At 42.5% G+C, this 20,052-nt stretch overlaps 1 protein-coding gene across 2 annotated transcripts; it reads right to left on the bottom strand.

Annotated features, from left to right (window-relative positions):
* Positions 1 to 4,996: 4,996 nt before the first annotated feature.
* LOC307210837 (small acidic protein) lies at positions 4,997 to 12,523 on the bottom strand. Of its 2 annotated transcripts, none has more exons than XM_079966995.1 (5): positions 12,322 to 12,523; positions 9,920 to 10,022; positions 7,886 to 7,946; positions 7,116 to 7,225; positions 4,997 to 5,533 (listed from the first exon to the last, which is right to left on the bottom strand). In XM_079966995.1, coding segments are annotated over exons 1-5 (480 nt in total). In that variant the 5' UTR covers positions 12,324 to 12,523; the 3' UTR covers positions 4,997 to 5,329. The 2 variants fall into 2 exon arrangements, with proteins under 2 accessions (XP_079823121.1, XP_079823122.1); XM_079966996.1 differs by having other exon boundaries at positions 9,920 to 10,003; positions 12,322 to 12,499.
* Between the last annotated feature and the right edge of the window lie 7,529 nt (positions 12,524 to 20,052).

Here is a 20,052-nt window from a genome sequence, read left to right as displayed (position 1 = left end):
CTTTGGATTCACAGAAAGGTATCTGAAAGAGATCAGCCACTCCAATTGACTATTTTGACAGCTAAACAATTCATGACATGCTTGTACTGAACTTTCCTCAAATATCTCTTAACAACAGATTTCCCAACGGCTGGTGCGAATGTTCTTCATGGCCCATTTAGTTAGCCAGTGGGCTACACTGAATCTCATCAAGGCACTAATCAAGGCACAGGACAAAGGAGGAAAGCATTTTTAACGTGTCTGGTTTATTTAAATAAGAAGCAAGAAAAAAAATGAAAAACTAAAAATTATGTTAAAATATTATTATTATTATTATTATTATTATTATTATTAATAGCACCCCCATTTTTCAGTGTACCGAAGACAAAAGGAGTAAGAATGGAGATATGGAGGGGAAATGTGGAGTCTTTGCAAAAAGTGTTTCTTAAATTGCCAACAAAGATATTCAGTATGTCAGGTGATTCTTGCTAGCATGGTAAATACCCATAATCAAAATATCCATGTTTTTGATATGGCAAACTACATGGGGCAGTGGCTCTGCGGTACGGCCATAGTTCATGGGTAACATAAATCAGATAAAAGGGCAAACATAAGAATGAACTGTGTCAGTCCCTGAGGTTTGTGTTTTGTTCTGGGGAAATCTTATGGTTGCTTTGGGCATATTTATGTGGGAAAGCATACAAATGGAAATAGTAGTAATGATGCTGATGCTGATGTTACTCTAATCCATATAGCTGAAGGTATCAATCAGTGAAGTTGGTAATCCTTAGCTAATGTAAGTAGGATGCCTGTTTGTATGAAGGTAGGATTTAGAGCAGGGAAGCCAGTGTCATGCCCTCCAGATATTATGGACAAGTTCCATAATTCCTGACTATGGGCTACACTGTCTGGGGCTGATTGGAGTTAGAGGAAATTCATTTTGTCTTCTTTTGGTTTTATAACAAAGCAGAACAAGGGAGGTATGGCAATAATAGCTCAGAGGTTGCTCCAGCCCATCAGGCTCCTATGGACAGGAACATAGAGGAGCCAAGGCTGCAGGCAAAGATGCCACAGCCTGATCAAAGTCCACTTCCCCAACAGAGCTATCTTCCATCAACTGCCCAATGCAAAATAACAGGGTGAAAAGGCAAGAATATAAATAAAACTCATCTGTGTCAACTGGACTGTTCCACAGAGCCAGCTGTGGTGCAGAAAGCACCCTAAAAACGTGTGCGCGCTGAGAGGTAGGTCCTGAAGAACCCACAAAAGCAAGTCAAGGAGGGCTGCACGCTTAGTGGCGATGGAATGGTGACAGATTGTTGGGGTGGGGGAATAGCATACACTGAGTGGAATCCTGAATGGAAGATGATTCAGGTCTCACTTGGAACAAGCTAAAAGCAAATTCATTTCCCAAGAGCTTAGCCTTATGTAGCCAAAACACCACCACAACCCCTACAAACAAGGTGGTGTCAACAACCTCAGACCCCAAAGAATACAGTAATGCCAAAAAAACCACACACAAAAACCACAACCCAAGGGATCAATGCTTTAAGAAGGCGGAGGGAAAACAGAGGATCAAAAACAAAAACACACACTCTGAAATAGCCCCTTAAGTACCCAGTATGCTCACTGGCATGGAATACTGTCTGTTTGGGGGTGGGGTTGAAATCCAGAAAGGGGAGGGAACTGAATGAAGTAAACTGGAACATGCAGGGTATGGCTGGTTGACTGGAACCCTTCATAACACACTATGCTGCACCATTTTGTACAGGCCTACTTGCATTGTTCTATTGTGATGTTATTACTGTTATTTTTATGTTACTTGGAAGTAGCCTTGGAAAGAATTTGTATTCCAAAGTGCAGAATAATTATAAGAGCTAAACTTTCAAACAGCCTAAACAGTTTGAAACAAATGAGTGACACAACCATCATTACTTTGCAACTAGTTTCAGTAATTCTTTTTTTAAAAATAAAATAAAAACCACCTAATATAAAACCAGACTAATTACTATAATATCTATTTATCTAATATATAGTATAATATATTTTCATAGAATGTACTGTGAAATAATGGACGGCGAAGATTCTTAAGACCACAGATTACGTAATATTCCTAACACTTTCCCCTGTGGCCTTAGCTATAAACCTTTTTTTCAATTCTATGTCATCCTTCTGACCTCAAGTAAATCTTCAATGTGACTATCAAGGTGGGTCAATAACTGTATAAAGTGAGCCACATATTTATCAAATGCCATATGCAAAGGACTTTTAAGATTCAGGGGAAAGTCTGATAAAAGTAGATTGCTTTTTCATACCACCTGGCCTTTCCATGTTTCCTGAACACTTGGTTCCTACTTCAAGTTTCTCCTGACAGTTCATAAGGACTCAAAGCAAACCATGATGTGAAGCTTTGATTATGAAGCCTACCAGTGGTGCAGAGTCTCTTTGTCTGCTACATTTTATAGAGGCAGCTTCAGTGCATAATTTAATCTCTTCTGGGGACTGTAGCATATCCACAGGAGATTTCCATGGAGCAGTCCTCCTGCCATGAGAACTAACGTGTGCATACAATCTTTTGATGTGAATTCCCCAACCCTAGCCTTAGAACGACCTGTGGCTTTGATGCTGCCCTAAAATTGTGCTTTCTGAAATAAAACTTTTTGAGGATCCTTAGGAACAGTAGATAGGAAATTCTAGAAATGTTGTATGAAGTCAGAGCACCTTCTAAAACCCTTCCTTTTTGACCACAGGGTCTCCTTCACAGTGAGAACATGTTTTCCCTTGGCAATTGGAAGCCTTTCTTCCTTCCTTTCTTTTAACTGAGATACTTCTCTTGGGAGTGAGAATGCTGAGAAAATTAGGTAAATCTGTATCTGGACTGTAGTCCTCCACACTAGGTTCAGTAAAATGACAGAGGCAGCCAATTATAATTGTTATATTTTTACTGCCAGGAGGAGGAAGAGGTGTTTGTAAGATTCTCAGCCTCTGTACCAAATTAACTTGATCCGTCTTGATTACTATGTACTATGGCAGGAAAAAGGCATTTGCTGCACTGCCCCAGGCAACAAATTGTTTCAGGCCAGCCCTGACTGAAGTCTCCCCTAAACAGGATTCATTCACTCCCATCTCGAGACTAGCTAGAAACCCAGTTTGAGTTCACCAAGAAAAATGAGAACCAGAAAGTTTGAAAATCAGTTGTCAGCAACTTCCAGCACGGGGACAGGCAAAGCAAAAAAGAAATTCCATGAGAGGTCAATTAAATTAAAAACTAAAATGTTTTGGAATCAAAAAGATAAAAATTATTCAGCCAATAAAAATTCAGGACTTGCAATGCTGCTTGTAGACAGTATCTTCAAGAGTAACTTGAAATTTTTAAACAACTCATTCATAAAATGAGAACTCTTCTCAATCATAATTTGTCATCTTTGGTTGCTTGATTTATTTCTATTTTCTTACTATCTAAATAGGAATAAAATTCAGAGAGTAATAAGGAGTGAAAAACACTAAAACAGCATCATTAGTGCTATTTGAAGTTAGGGATAGTTTGTTTTTTCTGATTGTTGAGGGGCAGGGAGACACATTTCTTTCCCTACTATTGTTGTTTGAAGGCTTGAAAGACATTCTTTATTCATCTTGAAAATGGAGAAAGGCACCCAGAACAGAGGGTGAATTAGATAAGCAGCACTAACCATGAATAATCAGTTCTCATTTTATGCCAGAAATACGTGCTTCAACTGTAGTTTTTCAGACTACAGCCACTTTAATCCTTGATGTGAACAGCTCCTTCAACAAACAGCCCTTTTACAAACAGCCTTCTGTCACTTTACCTACAGTACAGTCATACCTCGGGTTACAGACGCTTCAGGTTGCGGTTTTTTTGGGTTACGGACCCGCCGCAACCCAGAAATACCGAAATGGGTTACTTCTGGGTTTCGGCAGTCATGCATTCGCAGAAGCGCTAAATCGCGCTTTGCGCATACAAAGAAGCGCCGAATCACAACCTGCGCGTGCGCAGATGTGCCGCTGCGGGTTGCGAACATGCCTCCTGCACGGATCACGTTCACAACCAAAGCATCCACTGTACTTTCTGTAAAACACTGGATGGGTATAACTCATTTGGAAGAACCGCAGCAACAGCATCAAACTCTCTTCGCAGGCTCTAGCTGGAATGGTTATGCAAAATCAATATAATGTAGGTAAAAGACAAAACAGTATCAAGTTCTGAGGAAAAATGGTTTCACACTGAAACCAAGCAAAAAGGATTCCAATGTACTACTAATTAAAATGCATAATTTAGATACAGTGGTACCTCGGGTTACATACGCTTCAGGTTACATACTCTGCTAACCCAGCAATAGTACCTCGGGTTAAGAACTTTACCTCAGGATGAGAACAGAAATTGCGCTGAAGCGGGAGGCTCCATTAGCTAAAGTGGTGCTTCAGGTTTAGAACAGTTTCAGGTTAAGAACGGACCTCCGGAACAAATTTAAGTACCCGCGGTACCACTGTAAACATAGTTGTTAGTTAATGTACTTAAGAGAAAATTGAGGCAGGTTGTTTTTACTGGAGTCCTGAAACTTTTCACATTTAGGTACCTACTCTCCTTTCAACCCACTCTGTTAAAGTCTCCTTAACCATTTCAGGGTTTCTGCCAGTGAAGCTTTAAAGATCAATAACGTATACACAGATACAACACAGTTAACTTACAAATGTGTATGTTAAGGTTACTCCCCTCACTGAATATTTTGTCTGTTAATTCCTTATCCAAACTTCCTTTGGCTAATCAGTTTCTCTCTCATACATGCATCTCTTTCTCTCTCTTTCACATGCATGCACAGCTCTAATATTAGAAGTCCACCACAGTAAAAGCCAGTGCTGGGCACATCCTAAAATACTGTTCCCTTTTGGGATGCCAGCAAGACAAAGGAGCTCCAATTCTCCCTTTTTAATAATTATATCATTCAAAACCCAAACTGTGTGCTGCTTTAAAAAATAAACCACACTTAAAGACATCAAGTATCATTTCGATAAATCATTTTAACAAGCTTAAGAAAGGTTTGATAGCCATCATGGAATAGGAAGGGGGACAGAAGAATAATGTAAAAGGGGATCGAGAACTAACTTGCACCCTCCCCACAACCAGCCCAATTTTATTTTCATACTTTACAAAACAAAATGGATACAGTCATGCTGATAAAAATAGTTTCATGGCGATGGAAAAGCAAACACTATTCTCTCTCTAAAAGGGCCTTATTCAAACCACAATAGAAAGGTCTGTGCTGTGAGCAGTCCAATACTTTGCACTGTAACCATAAGGCTTACTTTGTTTAAAGGCAGATTTGATCTGTAGTTATGTACCACTGGATTTAACAAACATCATTTTATAGTTGCTTTTTGAATTTTTCTTAGCTTGAGGATCTTCAGCATCGCTGTGCTTTTCAGTAGATTCTGCAGCCTCTTCTTGCTCAGACTCAGAATCACTTTCCGAGTCCTCTGAGCTTTCTGGCTCCAGAGAGTCTCTTGTATCCTCTGGATCTCCCTTGTCTTCTTCAAACTAAAAGAAAAATTCAGATTACAGAAAATGCAAAAACTTTCCATCCCTTTTTTAAAAAGTCATACTGAAAAATTGATGTTTCAACATAACAAACAAAGCCCATGTACAAAACCCATGTAAAACTCTCTTGATGAGCTTTGCATCTTGGCTGAGTCCTGGAATACCTTACAGGCCTTTCCCACCTGGCCTGGGAGGTGAGGGCCCTGATTTGACTCCAGCTACAAAAGCTGAGGCTGCTGAACAGCATTTCTATTCATGTTGTAAGCCGCCTTGAGCAGGGTTCAAACTATGGAAAGGCAGCATACAAATAAAATGATGGATGTATCATTAAGGAAACAAAGCAGCCATGTTAGGCCCTTCACATAGCAAAATTTTGAAGTACGCTACAGCGCAATATACACACACTCAGAATCCCATGTAAGCAGGCAGAGGGTTACAGCCTTGTTTCACCAGAGATAAGCCCCTAGCCATGCAAAATCAGGCATTTGCTCTAAGCTAGGGGTGGCCAACTTCTGCATTTTGGAAGCCACCAGACTTAACACAGAATGTTTTGTTGCACAACCTAACTAAATAGTGATCAATCAAGCTTCATGATGAAGTTATGGAATAGGCAAGAGCGCCAGAGCAAATGGGAAAATGTGCATTTTGGCACGGCGAAGGCATTACAAACAAAACCCAAAGAAAGTGTAGCAAAATGTTTAAAACCATTTCCTCCTGCCTTGTGAGTAAAACTTTGGGCAAAACCTTTTACCACAAAAAGGTAAGAATTTGGCACAGCTCCAAAGGTCAAGGGACGCGGGTGGCGCTGTGGGTAAAACCTCAGTGCCTAGGACTTGCCGATCGCATGGTTGGCGGTTCGAATCCCCGCGGCGGGGTGAGCTCCCATCTCTCGGTCCCAGCTCCTGCCCACCTAGCAGTTCGAAAGCACCCTTAAGTGCAAGTAGATAAATAGGTACCGCTTTATAGCGGGAAGGTAAACGGCGTTTCCGTGTGCTGCGCTGGTGCCGGCTTGCCAGAGCAGCTTCGTCACACTGGCCACGTGACCCGGAAGTGTCTCCGGACAGCGCTGGCCCCCGGCCTCTTAAGTGAGATGAGCACACAACCCTAGAGTCGGACACGACTGGCGCGTACGGGCAGGGGTACCTTTACCTTTATCAAAGGTCAAAGTAGTTTTGTGGGCTTGATTTGAGTTAGCCATCCCTGCTCTAAGCTGTATCTTCTTATGAATTCAAGGCAGAAGCAAGGGAATGCTGTGGTGATGCTAAATTATAATGCCTCGTCGTAAATGTGGGAAAACCTCCAGCCCTCTGGACCTCCTACAATTCCAGTGGGCAAAGTTTACAGACTGCAGCAGCTGACTACACTGGCCCATTGGCAAAAATACAGCAGTTGTACAGTGTGGCCTGAGTTCAGCAGACAGTAGCCTAAGGAATGGATAGGCTTGTGTGTGTGCCATGCGACAGTTTGACATACTTAAGCAGCATCCACTGTACAAAACTGTGCTTCTGTTGTGTTGTCTGTGTGTTTGGCTTCTAGAGAAACACAACTTCTTGAGTCACTATTTCAAGTTAAACATGATTACCTCACTGAAGCCGAGTCCACAATGCCGCCGGTTCCTTCCTGACATGGTGCTATCCATGCTTTGCTGGAACTGAGTTTCTAGCTCATCATTCATCTTCTTGTCTTCTTCCCCTATATGTTCATACACGTTGGTTACCATCCAGTCAAACTAACAAACAAACATCTAATTACAACACAAAAGCAGGAGCGTAAGGCCTTTTAGAGTCAGAATACTTCATGCGAATCACCATGCCTTGCTAGTGCTTCATTACAGACATGTGCTAAAACAAAGGGACAGAACAGCTTCAAAAGCCTTGAAAGCAACTGTCCCAGGGAAAACTTTGCTCCCACCAATGGCAGAAGATGCATAATCCCAATTGAAAATTACTAATGAAATCTCAAGTGAGCCAAAACAGCACAGCTAATTAATTTAATCCATGAAGCTTATTTGATGGAAAGAGAAAAACATTATCCAGAAGCAGAAGCTCCAGACATTTGTTGGTAAAGCATGATTTGTTCATGGCATGCCTGTGTCCAGTAAGTAGGAGACAATGTATGCCTTAGGCCAATGGGTTACACATTGTGGGGTGATCCTGCTCTCATTCAGCTTGCCACAGAGCCAGTGTGGTTTTAGTGGCCTGAGAGATGGTTTTGAGTTCAAATCTTTGCTTTATAAAGTTTACTGGGTAGCCTTGAGAAAGCTGCTATTCAGCCAAAAAAGGGGACTTCCTGAAAAACAGTCACACTTCATTAAAAGATACATAAACTTACTTTCACTTAATTTAGACTGACCTGTTCTAAAATGAGAAGTTGATCTGTGGTCTCCAATAACAAGGCGGCCAGTATGCTCTTTCTAAAAGAAAATAAAAGCTATTATTTGAGAACAACTGCTGTCTCTTGAAGCAAATCACAACAATGAGTTCTGCAGCACTTTGTAAGTTTTCATGCTCCATGGGCCACCTTGCAATAGACATTATTTGTAAGTATCATAAAATTGTAAGGGACGCGGGTGGCGCTGTGGGTAAAAGCCTCAGCGCCTAGGACTTGCCGATCAAAAGGTCGGCGGTTTGAATCCCCGCGGCGGGGTGCGCTCCTGTCGCTCGGTCCCAGCGCCTGCCAACCTAGCAGTTCAAAAGCACCCCCGGGTGCAAGTAGATAAATAGGGACCGCTTACTAGCGGGAAGGTAAACGGCATTTCCGTGTGTTGGGCTGGCTCGCCAGATGCAGCTTGTCACGCTGGCCACGTGAACCGGAAGTGTCTGCGGACAGCGCTGGCCCCCGGCCTCTAGAGTGAGATGAGCGCACAACCCTAGAGTCTGTCAAGACTGGCCCGTACGGGCAGGGGTACCTTTACCTATCATAAAATTATTGTGCCAGCTTTCAGGGAGTTACATTCTGTTAATGCCCAGCATTAACTTCGTCATATTTTTAAAATCAGCTTTTTGTTTGTTTAATATCAATGTTCTAGCATGCAAATTTCATATGTCTGAATTGATAAAATGAAACAACCAGATGCTGTAAGTAATTATGGGGGAAATCAAGAATAAAAGCAAAAATAAAAATAATCAGAGATTCAAATATGGAAGTCCAACATAGAACCAGTTTCATACTATATGAGAAGTACAAGTATCATAAAACACATTTTTCTTCTTGAGGACATTAGCTTCCATCCTATCTTCTATGAAGCACTTAGATGTTTGCTGTGAAAATGCTGCATCAGCCTACCTCTACAGAGCCCAGTTACCTAATAACATAACGAGCTCTGCTGGATGAGACTAAAGGCCCATCTAGCAGGACCAGAGTGAAACAGCACTCTCCCCATATTGTCTCAAGCATCTTACTTGAAAAACTATTCAGCTGTAACCTTGACTGGCTGCTGCATTAAAATTTACAGTGGTACCTCGGGTTACATACGCTTCAGGTTACAGACTCCGCTAACCCAGAAATAGTACCTCAGGTTAAGAACTTTGCTTCAGGATGAGAACAGAAATCGTGCTCCAGCGGCATGGCAGCAGCAGGAGGCCCCATTAGCTAAAGTGGTGCTTCAGGTTAAGAACGGACCTCCAGAACGAATTAAGTACTTAACCTGAGGTACCATTGTATTCTGTTCATCCTTCAGAGTATCAGTTAACAATCATACTAGCAAAATATTTGTTCCCCTATGTTCAGTGAAACATAGTAACTTGCTTGTTTAAACAATAATAAAATTCAACAGCATTATTCCCAATACATGAGAGTGCCACAGCTTCTGAAAGCAGCCATAGATAATGCATGCCTTACAATAACATCAAGATGAATGGATTGCCACCCCTTGTATGCTTATCAAAATCAGTGAAGTAAACCAAGCATGATCAGTGAAAGAATAAGTTTAAAAGGTTCTTCTATACAAGTTTCCTCTGTGGTTCAATGAACTGTTTAGATGGAAGATCATAGAATCATAGAGTTGGAAGAGACCACAAGGGCCATCGAGTCCAACCCCCTGCCAACCAGGAAACACCATCAGAGCACTCCTGACATATGGTTGTCAAGCCTCTGCTTAAAGACCTCCAAAGAAGGAGACTCCACCACACTCCTTGGCAGCAAATTCCACTGTCAAACAGCTCTTACTGTCAGGAAGTTCTTCCTAATGTTTAGGTGGAATCTTCTTTCTTGTAGTTTGGATCCATTGCTCCGTGTCCGCTTCTCTGGAGCAGCAGAAAACAACCTTTCTCCCTCCTCTATGTGACATCCTTTTATATATTTGAACATGGCTATCATATCACCCCTTAACCTCCTCTTCTCCAGGCTAAACATGCCCAGCTCCCTTAGATAAAGATAAAGCCTCACCTTTGCAGCACCCATAAGTCTCAAGAACTTTTGCTTTCTTTCTTCATTACCCAGGTCTGCTGCCTCCCAGCTGCTAGATCCAAGCTGCAAGACAGAAGGTGGCCTGTGGTCACGTTAAAAAGAAAGATAAGTCGATTGCATGCATACATTTTCAATTACTTTATCATATATTCTGAACAGCTTTTGTTTTAAGAGTACAGCCATGATCATTCAAGTTCAGAGTCACACACTGTTAATGGGGATTGTTAAGCCCCAATCAGCAAAGCTACTACCCACACGGCAACAGCTTTTTGAAGGCACCCATTAATGGCTAGTAGCAAACTACAGCCCTAGAAGCAGGTTGTGGAGGCTGTGGAAATGACCAGCTCCTTTCAAGGGAAGTGGAAAATTTATAGCTGCGTTTAAACAAGATCAGGAAGACTTTTTTAAAAAAGGAGGAGGCTAAAAATGCAAAGCTTATTTAACCACCTGTAAAGTAAGCATGATTTCCAGGAAAGCCCAGTTAAGTAGTAGCTGACATCATATGAAAATACATGTTGACAATCTGAAAAGTGGGGTGAATTAATCATTGCAGTTTACTGGTTACTGGGATCAATAATACAATTTCAATTAACTGAAAGAATATGCCTATTTTCCATCTTGTCACTGTTTAGATGCGATCAGCTCCTTCAAAAACCTACCATATGAGGCTGCAGCACTTATAGTACAGTCAAACACACCAGCAAATGGAAGCAAGCCATCACCCTCTCTACCAAAATTCTCTTTTGAGAAAAGTGAACCATAGAATTAAAAGCTGCTTCAGACATCATAGAATTAATCAAAAGTTGCCCACAATGTACAAGTGCTGCACATATATCTATCTATCTATCTATCTATCTATCTATCTATCTATGTCAACCATCAGCAGGGAGAAGCAGCTGTGGACTCTAATGGCCAAAATATGAATGCTGCTGGTGTCATATCCACTGTGAAGCTGCTGAAACACAGTTGAAAAGGGTAACAATTGTGGCAGTCCTCCAAAAGACATTCCAAGCCTGGGGATGCAAGCTTTTTGAGAGGGAGGGTCTACAAAAGTAATAATCGGTAAATATATATATTATGTTGCATTGAATTTGACTGTCCTGCTTTTATCCTATCATTAATCAAGTCCTCCATGATGAACTCAGAAATAAAGGCAGCTATTTGGCTAATAGAAGTGCCTTGCAGGTGGTATTCCAGTAAATCCCATGTCCCCTTTCATGTCTGCAGATACATTTTTTGTGTGAATTTTATTAAGCTATTTAACTCCCTGTAGGCTTTAGATATCAAGACTTTTTTGTACTCCCATCACTTCCCACACAAGTGGCTTGGATGATTATAATATAAAGCATTGCCCTTGCTTTCAACTCACTTTTAGGCATTGGGGAACTTTCCATTTACACAGGTTTATGTAATATAGGTAATGTTTTATAGCATATGTGAGCATACAATGTTGTATTTTGTTCTCCCCATGGAACCTTGCTAACTCAATCAGGGACATTCAAAGTTGTTTCACAAATGATTTAGTTGGGTATCATTTCACCACCACACCTTGGCCATGTTTATGTGGACGGAAGGTTAGCATTCCAATCATTCCTCCATTTCCTACCTAACATCATTCTTACTGCTCAGGTACGTTTTACTTTATTTTAGTTGCTCTACCCACTTCTGAGCAGTAGCTGGGACAGGATCCACAACTGATGTACACAAACACAGAGAACAAACCAAGGGACCTCAGGGTCGCTTTGATTTCACAGGTGCCCTTTAAAAAGTATGGTTGGCGCACCTGCGTGTGCAATAAAGTTCTCCAGCTATTTCCCCTAGATCGATTGACATTAAATATCTAGTTAAATATTCACACGTGAACAACACACACAGGCCCAATACACGCCTCCTTCCCCCCCCACCTCCTCCAGACGAGGCTGCTACACGTGTTACAGCTTTTCTGCATGCCGAACCAGGGCCTAAACTTCTATGAAAGCGCGTCTTTCGCCTCGGGGTTGCTTAGGACATGCCTTTCCCCCACAATATGTACAATCCCAACATGGAGAAAGGGGAGACGGGGCTTGCGGGAACAAGGGCCACCGAGCAGGTCAGTCACAGTGTCCCTTCTCTCTGCTAAGCCGCGAGGAGAACTTCCCCGCACTTGGGGCACAGGAGACGTCGCCGCGTGGCAAAATGCGCGGCGAAAGGGGCCACAGCTGGACGAAAGGATCCTGACCTCCCGGCCCACTTTGCAACTCTCCTCGGGGCAAGGAGGGGGCAAGGGCCCCGCAGATGAGCGGCGGGACAGGAAGAAGCCCCTTCCCCCTCCCCTCCCCTCCCCCCGCCTCCCCTCCCCCCGCTTCCCAACCCCGCTTCCTCCCCCAGCCGCCCTTATTCACATCGGGGGAGGCCGCTCGCTTCACTCCGTGGCCGCGCTCAGGCTGGGACTCCCTGGCGGCGCTCATCTTGCAGCCGCCCCGAGGGCCCCTTCCCGGCCCTACTCGCTCGCAGCCCGAGCTTCGGCGGCTCCAATCGCGGCTTCCTATTCCTCCGCCTCTTCGCAGGGCTTCCCACGGCGCAAGCGCGCGAGACAGAGAAAGAACTCCCGCTTAGGTCAGGCGGCGAGTCTTTCTTTCTCCCTCCCCGTCTGTCTCCCCCCCCCCCCGCTTTCCCTCTCAACCTTTCCCTTCTTGGGAGTTGTAGTTTTTATCTTGCTAACCACTTGCTGCTATTCTATGGGAACTCTCGGAAAGGGAGGAACTCCAAATCCCACAAGCCTCTGCGACATAGCTGCGCGCGCCTCTCTCTCTCTCCCCTCCCCTCCCCTCGCTGGTGATTGGCTGTCGGCGAGATGGGCGGGGAAAGGAAACAATTTGATCGGTGGTTGGTCGCGTCTGTAGATTCTGTGTTTCCCCCCTCTTTCACGTTTCCTCCGGTGTTGAGGGGGTTTCCTTTTGCATTTTGCTCTCCTTCTCTCTCCCTCCCCATCAAAAAAGAGGGTAGTTTACTGAGTACGGATTCAACTGATAACATTCTCCGCTGGCACAAATTTTATGGGTTAGGCTAGGATTCCCTGTTGAGAAAATGTAAGGCAGCAATCCTGTGCACATTTACCTTTGTTAGTAAGCGCCATTGAACACAGTGGGGGTTACTTTTGAGTAAACATGCAGAACATTATCTCAAAATCCGTCCTAAACGCTTGATGTGGCAGTAAATCCCGTTAATTTCCGTGGCATATTTTGAAACGGCTTAGCTATCGGCTTGATTTTTGTGTGGTCCAGTCTTACCAATTTTGTGCAAAAGTAATAAGGACTGCCTTGTTGCTGAAATAATAGCTGTAAAAGGTTCTCGGGTGAGCCCAGGACCAGAATACAGCATGGCCCAGGAGGTGTGGCTTGCTGCTGGGAAGTGGGAAGGACTTGCTTCTTATTTAAAGTATGAATACTGTACAGTATTCCGCCTTTTCCAAAAAGTTCAAGGTGACTAATAAAATTAGGGGAGGGTACAAATACAGTGAAAATAACAAGAGAAATTATAAATATAGTAACATTCTGAAAACAGGAAAAGAACTAGCGGATAAAACAAAAGCAGCAAGTAAAATCAAACAGGCTACAATTAAGCCACTAAAAAGATGCAGAAATTCACTTTGTAAACTCTTATCTTTCTCAGAGCTGTCTTTGAAAAATAAATCAAGTAGTCAGACTTAATATAACTTTCAGTTATGATTGGTATGGAACCCGTAGCCCTCCATCAGCCCCAGCCAGCATGGCCAAAGGTCAGAGATGTCCAGCAACATGGAGGGCCACAGGTTTCTCACACTGTCCCATCTGAATGAACACTGAAGGAAGGAGAAAGTTTATATACATTGTTGGAGCAGATAAAAAGTCTCAATTTTTTCTGCTGTAGCTCAGGCAGTAATGGCATACCATCAGTGTAGCTTACGGAATTGTAGTTATTACCAAGCAATCATATCAATTCTGTAAATCGCAGTAGGAAAGCATTTTAACTCAAAATGCAACAGAATGTGGATTGTTACATTTTAGATTTATTTTCAAGCCAGAGTACCTCTAGAGTGATGACTCTCTATAGCCTTGAGCTTAAACAAATATGGTGCATATGCTGTGACACTTTGGTTCTGGCTTATAATTTCTGAGCATTTGTTTGTGTATATCAGATTCTGCCCATATATGAGTGGACCTTGCAGCAAAGCTGGGGCACAAATCCCCAAATCCAAAATAAGCTGGGGGAAATGGAGTTGCTCTGCAAGTCCATTGTGGGGCAGCTTATTTGGGGGGGGGCAGCTTATTTTATTATTATTATTGTGTGTGAACACACACACACACACACACACACACACACCACTTTGTGCCACATCACTTGTCCCATACCTGATGAATAAAATAATACCCGAGTGTCCATTCCTGCACATGTGTGATGAATATGTAAATTTTGGAAGAGACATGTTTTCTCTAAAAATATGCATATGGCCCACCCTACCATGAAAGTTAGGCAGCTGCCTCAGGTGACATGCTGAGCATGGGAAGCAGCAAAAAGAGAATAGACGTGTGTGGGATTTCAGGTGTGGTAGAATACTCCATTGCCACTGCTTAAAATTCAGCTGCCAGTATGGTTAGTTTCTGTACAGTACAGTACTTGGAATTAGGGAGTGGCCACATCTTGTCCTACACCTCAGACAACAAAATGTGTTGGGGACCATGCAGTAGGCCTGCACTAAGGAGCTGTGATTGGTCTCAGGTCCTTAATTTTTGTCAACTGTGCTTTGCATACATATATATACATATATATATACATATATATACATATATTTTGTCAACTGTGCTTTGCATATATATATATATATATATATATATATATATATATATATATATGTACTGTATATATATATATACATTACTAATGGCAGCTGTGAAAAGAGGAGTGATTTGGATCAGGACTGGAGAAAGGAGTTAACCCTTCCCTTCATTCCCTTGCTTACTTACAGGTGTGCTCATATGCTCTCCCTAGAAGATTACCAATACCAGGGGTTCAGCACAACCCCTCCAGAGAGAGCCAACATGCAGCACAGTTACCCCCCTGTCATTTGTCATAAACAAACCTTCCCTGAGTGTAACCAGCATTGCAGCTGAGGAAAGTCCTTTTTGCATCCAGGATGGAGAGAGCTCACCCTTCAGTCTAGGTAAGCTGCCTTAAAGCAGAGCCTGCTTCAGTTTTCCTGTGTCTAATTAATGTTAAAAACTTGAGAATTTTCTGCAGTTGATTTTATTAGAAGCTTTTGTTCTCGGGATTTGGAGTTGAGGGAAAGCAGCCTGCGCATATGCTCAAACACACTCATTTCTTGATTGTTACTTCGGTGCTCCAGATGTTGGCTGAGCCCTGATAAGCTCTGGCTCATATTCCTTGGCTAGAGTACTTGAGAGATTGAAAGCCATTTCAAAATTTTCTCCTATGCTATTTTAAATAGAAATAGTTATGGGCCCCTACATTTTCACTACTGTACTGAAAGAAAAATCAAAATGGTGGCCTTGGTCTAGAGTTCACTGACTGACTGACTGCAGTATTTGTGTACTCCTTTTCAAACATAGCGGTTCTCAAAGCAATTAACAGTAATAGTAATAGATTTATAAGAGGATGGTATTTCCCATATGGTTTTAAACACAAGCTTTTATTTATTTATCACAATTTCTGTACACTGCTATTCACAAAAAAATCAAAGAAGTTTACAACAAACATATTACATATATAATGAAAACCATACAGAAATTTTAAATCAGTGTTGCAGACAGATATTTTATTAATTGCCTGTGTATGTTTGCCATCATAAAAAATACAGAAGGCATGTAACAATTAAAACAGTAGGTGCCTTCAGTTAGAAATTGAAGGCAGGAAAATGGTGCCTCAGTTCCACCCCATTATCAACTGCTGGTGGTTGGAGATTACATTGCTTCATGGGAAGGATAGCTCTGAGCAGAGAAATTTGGAGACTACCGCTCTCTGTTTAATCATATAAGTAATATATGGATATTATATAACAAGGACCTCTTATTTCAACAGGCATATTAAGATAGTTTTATGCTTTTAGGATGAATTTTAATTGTTCTAATTCTCTGCATGCTTTTGTTAAAAAATGCACATGCTTAGATTTCCTGAATATTGAGTGGTATTTGAATATCTGAAATAAATAAATCTGGCTTGAAATAATACATTGTACCTTTTTAACTGGGTCATGCTACACATATTAGTGACATGGCAGTAATGGAGAAAGATTCACTTCACCGCAAATGCCACTGAAACGAGGAGGATGCAAATAGGAACTTAGCTGAAGATCCATCGTGAGGTGATAACTCTAGTTCTGGTTTCGGCCTAATTTAAATATCCTAGATTGGACTTTAAGGACTATTGCCTACTTCCTCTTAAGCCAGCCTTGGCATTAAAATCAGCTTTGGGGTCCCTGTTCCAAGTGCCATCCCACAATAGTCTGATGAACAAGAAATGGGTTTTCTGTGGTAATGCATATGGAATATGCTCTCGGTTGAGATCTGTGAGGGCCCCTCTTTGAGCGTTTTACTCCATGAACAGGAGCCTTTTATTTTAGTGGGCTTTTTTTACTGTCTGATGTTAATGTGATTTTATTATGTTGCTGTATTATCTGTTTTATATTATTTAGTGCTGTGATTATTGTTTATTTGCTGTAAGTCACTGAGCGTATCAATGGAAGAGCAGAATAGGAAAAAAAATTGTTATTGCTATTATCACTTGTAATAGTCAGTGAGACTGACCATGTGAAAGTTCCCACCTGTTCTTACTTTTGTTTTATTATGAAACAATAAGAGTGTGTACCATAAAGAGCACCAGTCTGAGGAAAACTGCCTTGGCTGTTAACATTTAAAGGTCCTTTTAAGGCTCAGGAACATAAAGAACAGACATATTCTCATTCTGAAATGGCTTTCATACTTTTGAAACCATTATAAAAACCTTTCTTTAAAATGCTGCCCCATTTTTACAAAACGGTTTTGAACACATCAGTGTGAAGACTGCTGCTTTCACAAATCTTGATTTCTGTGCTAGCCAAACTACTTTTTATTAACAGAGGAAATAAGAAAGGATTGCTATTTTGCTTCCGTTTATACTGTACTGGGGAATGGCAGCAATAAAAAAGTTAGGAAAGATTTATCTTTGCAAAGTGGAGTTCACAGCCCTTATGAAAATGGTTGAACATCTCGTGCTTCTTTTTTCTGCTGCTTCTTTCTTTACATGCCCACACTGGGCTGGTTCACACATGCATGTTCAACACTTGATGGCTACAGCATCAAATAATCACTTGCACATGTGAGCAAACAAACATACAGTGGTACCTTGGTTTGTGAACTTAATCTATTCCGGAAGTCCGTTCTCAAACCAAAACCGTTCTTAATTTCCCGTATGAGGCATCCTGCCGCTGGTGCCCTTCCACTGTTCAGCTTCCATTCTTAGACTGAGGTCAAGTTCTCAAACCGGGAAACTACTTCCAGTTTTGTGGAGTTCATAAACTGAATAGTTAGTAAACAGGGTTGTTTTTAAACTGAGGTACCACTGTAGATCAAATATCACAGAGAAAGCTTCCATATGATTTGGTCTCACAATGCTTTTCAAAGGAATCACTTCAAGAATCCAACTGTTGGTCATCAAGGCCTGGTTCACAGGTGCACATTCAACAGTTGATGACTACAGCATTCAGTGATGGAACCCTCTCATTGTCTGTTTAGGTCAAATCCTGGTTCACACCAAGAGGCTCTTTTAAAGTGCCTTCAAGAAGAGAAGTGACTGCTGCCAAGCAGAAATCAATGGAGAAATCCAGTATTTTTATGAATCGTAGGACTTGGCTATACTGTGGACCCTCAGGTTACATCACCTTCGGGTAACTTAAACCTCGGGTTGCGAGCGTGGCAACCCTGGAAGTGTGTTTGCGCTCTGCACGCCTCGCGCATGCACAGAAGCACTCTACAGCACTACGTGCATGCGCAGAACAGGTGCCTCCGGTTACAAAATCTTCGAGATACGTCCAGGCCTCCGGAACGGATCCCATTCGTAACCGGAGGTGCCACTGTATTAGCCATGTTACAATGCTATGACAGCATTATAAGCAGTTGTCAACAGGTTTGCCACACCTATCAGCCAATCACCCATTCCCACCACCCTTCTGAGTAATGCCCCTCCCTACCACAGAGCCTAGGACTTGCCGATCAGAAGGTCGGCGGTTTGAATCCCCGCAACGGGGTGAGCTCCTGTTGCTCGGTCTCAGCTCCTGCCAACCTAGCAGTTCGAAAGCACGTCAAAGTGCAAGTAGATAAATAGGTACCACTCCGGCGGGAAGGTAAATGGCGTTTCTGTGCGCAGCTCTGGTTCGCCAGAAGCGGCTTAGTCATGTTGGCCACATGACCCAGAAGCTGTACGCCGGCTCCCTCGGCCAATAAAGCGAGATGAGCACTGCAACCCCAGAGTCGGTCACGACTGGACCTAATGGTCAGGGGTCCCTTTACCTTTACCTTAAAGGTACCCCTGCCCGTACGGGCCAGTCTTGCCAGACTCTAGGGTTGTGCGCTCATCTCACTCTATAGGCCGGGAGCCAGCGCTGTCCACAGACACTTCCGGGTCACGTGGCCAGCGTGACAAGCTGCATCTGGCGAGCCAGCGCAGCACACGGAACGCCGTTTACCTTCCCGCTGGTAAGCAGTCTCTATTTATCTACTTGCACCCGGAGGTGCTTTCGAACTGCTAGGTTGGCAGGCGCTGGGACCGAACGACGGGAGCGCACCCCGCCGCAGGAATTCAAACCGCCGACCATGCGATCGGCAAGTCCTAGGCGCTGAGGTTTTACCCACAGCACCACCCGCGTCCCTTACCTTTACCTTACCCTCTCACTATATATAAGGGTCTGGTGACTTCTGTTTCAGTGTATCTGAATAAGTGTGCATGCACACAAAAGCTCATACCAATAACAAACTTAGTTGGTCTCTAAGGTGTTACTGGAAGGAATTTTTTTATTTTGTTTCAACTATGGCAGATCAACATGGCTACCTACCTGTAATTATTAACATGTGCCACCAGATGGCGCTGTAGAGCACAAAACTTTGTCTATGCAATTTTACATAGAGTCTTTTTTGCTTTTGTTATAACAATTTAATTTATGACTTATTTATAGCATTTCCCCCCTGTGTATAGAGCCAGCCTTGGATTAAATACCAGTATCTCTACCCTACTCAACTCTCAAAATAGCCCAATAGGTAGCAGCAAAGTGAAGAGTTCATGCTCTTTCTTATTTAGTGTGAAACAATGTCTTTAAAAGCACAGTAGAACTGGAGATTCCAATCATTTCATAGAATTGTAGAGTTGGAAGGGACCCTGGGGATCATCTAGTCCAATCCATTGCAATGCAGGAATATGCAGCTGTCCCATAGTTGTTCATTCCAGGAGTATTAGAACCCTATTGCAGGTTGGGCTGAAGTGGAAAGAGTACATGAAATGTTATCCATTGTTTTATCCCTACACTACAGGGTGAGCTGAATGAGTAGTATACCCTGCTGGGCAGCTCATGGTTACACCTCTATTGCAGCAGCCCTGCAATGTAGCCCACTGTTAATATTGCAGATCAAAAGGGGATTTGGATTCCCAGTAAAAAAATCTCAGATAATTCTCAGGTTGCAATGATCTACTTTCATTGTCCAGCTCAGAGCTCTTCCCAGTTCAATTGAAACTGGTTTAACCAAGTACTCAATAGCAGCCTGAGTTATATATCAACTCCCCTTAAAGGGAATCCCCTGCCCCGCAATAAGACTAAGAACTGGTAATTTTAAAGAATAACATTATTACCTGTATTCCCCACCCAACTTGCTTTGCTCTAACTGCAGAATTATGACTTTGGTTGTTCATAACTTGCAGCCAGTCAAGCAGCTGCAAACACATTACTTGGCAAAATAGTTGTCATAGCTTTGGGAACAGCAATTCCACGTGCAGCATCAGGGTACTTTTAACTTGGTGAATCTGAAGCATAACAATTTGACATAGTATTGTGCACAGAAGAATAGCATTATCTAGAACTGTGAAGAAGAAGATCTATGCCAAGATGGAAGGGA

The sequence above is a fragment of the Podarcis cretensis genome (genome assembly GCF_951804945.1).
Source record: "Podarcis cretensis genome assembly, chromosome: 1".
In the NCBI taxonomy this organism is placed as follows: Eukaryota; Metazoa; Chordata; class Lepidosauria; order Squamata; family Lacertidae; genus Podarcis; species Podarcis cretensis.
The sequence above is the reverse complement of the archived record's forward strand: the minus strand, read 5'-3'. Positions and strand labels throughout refer to the sequence as shown.

Excerpts from the sequence above, each read along its gene's own strand:
- LOC307210837 (XM_079966996.1), bottom strand. The coding sequence starts at position 12,387 with ATGAGCGCCGCCAGGGAGTCCCAGCCTGAGCGCGGCCACGGAGTGAAG. Across the intron at positions 7,226-7,885 it reads AACTTCTCATTTTAGAACAG|GGGAAGAAGACAAGAAGATG; the intron begins GTCAGTCTAAAT and ends ATGAACATATAG. Across the intron at positions 5,534-7,115 it reads GTGGACTCGGCTTCAGTGAG|TTTGAAGAAGACAAGGGAGA; the intron begins GTAATCATGTTT and ends TTTTTCTTTTAG.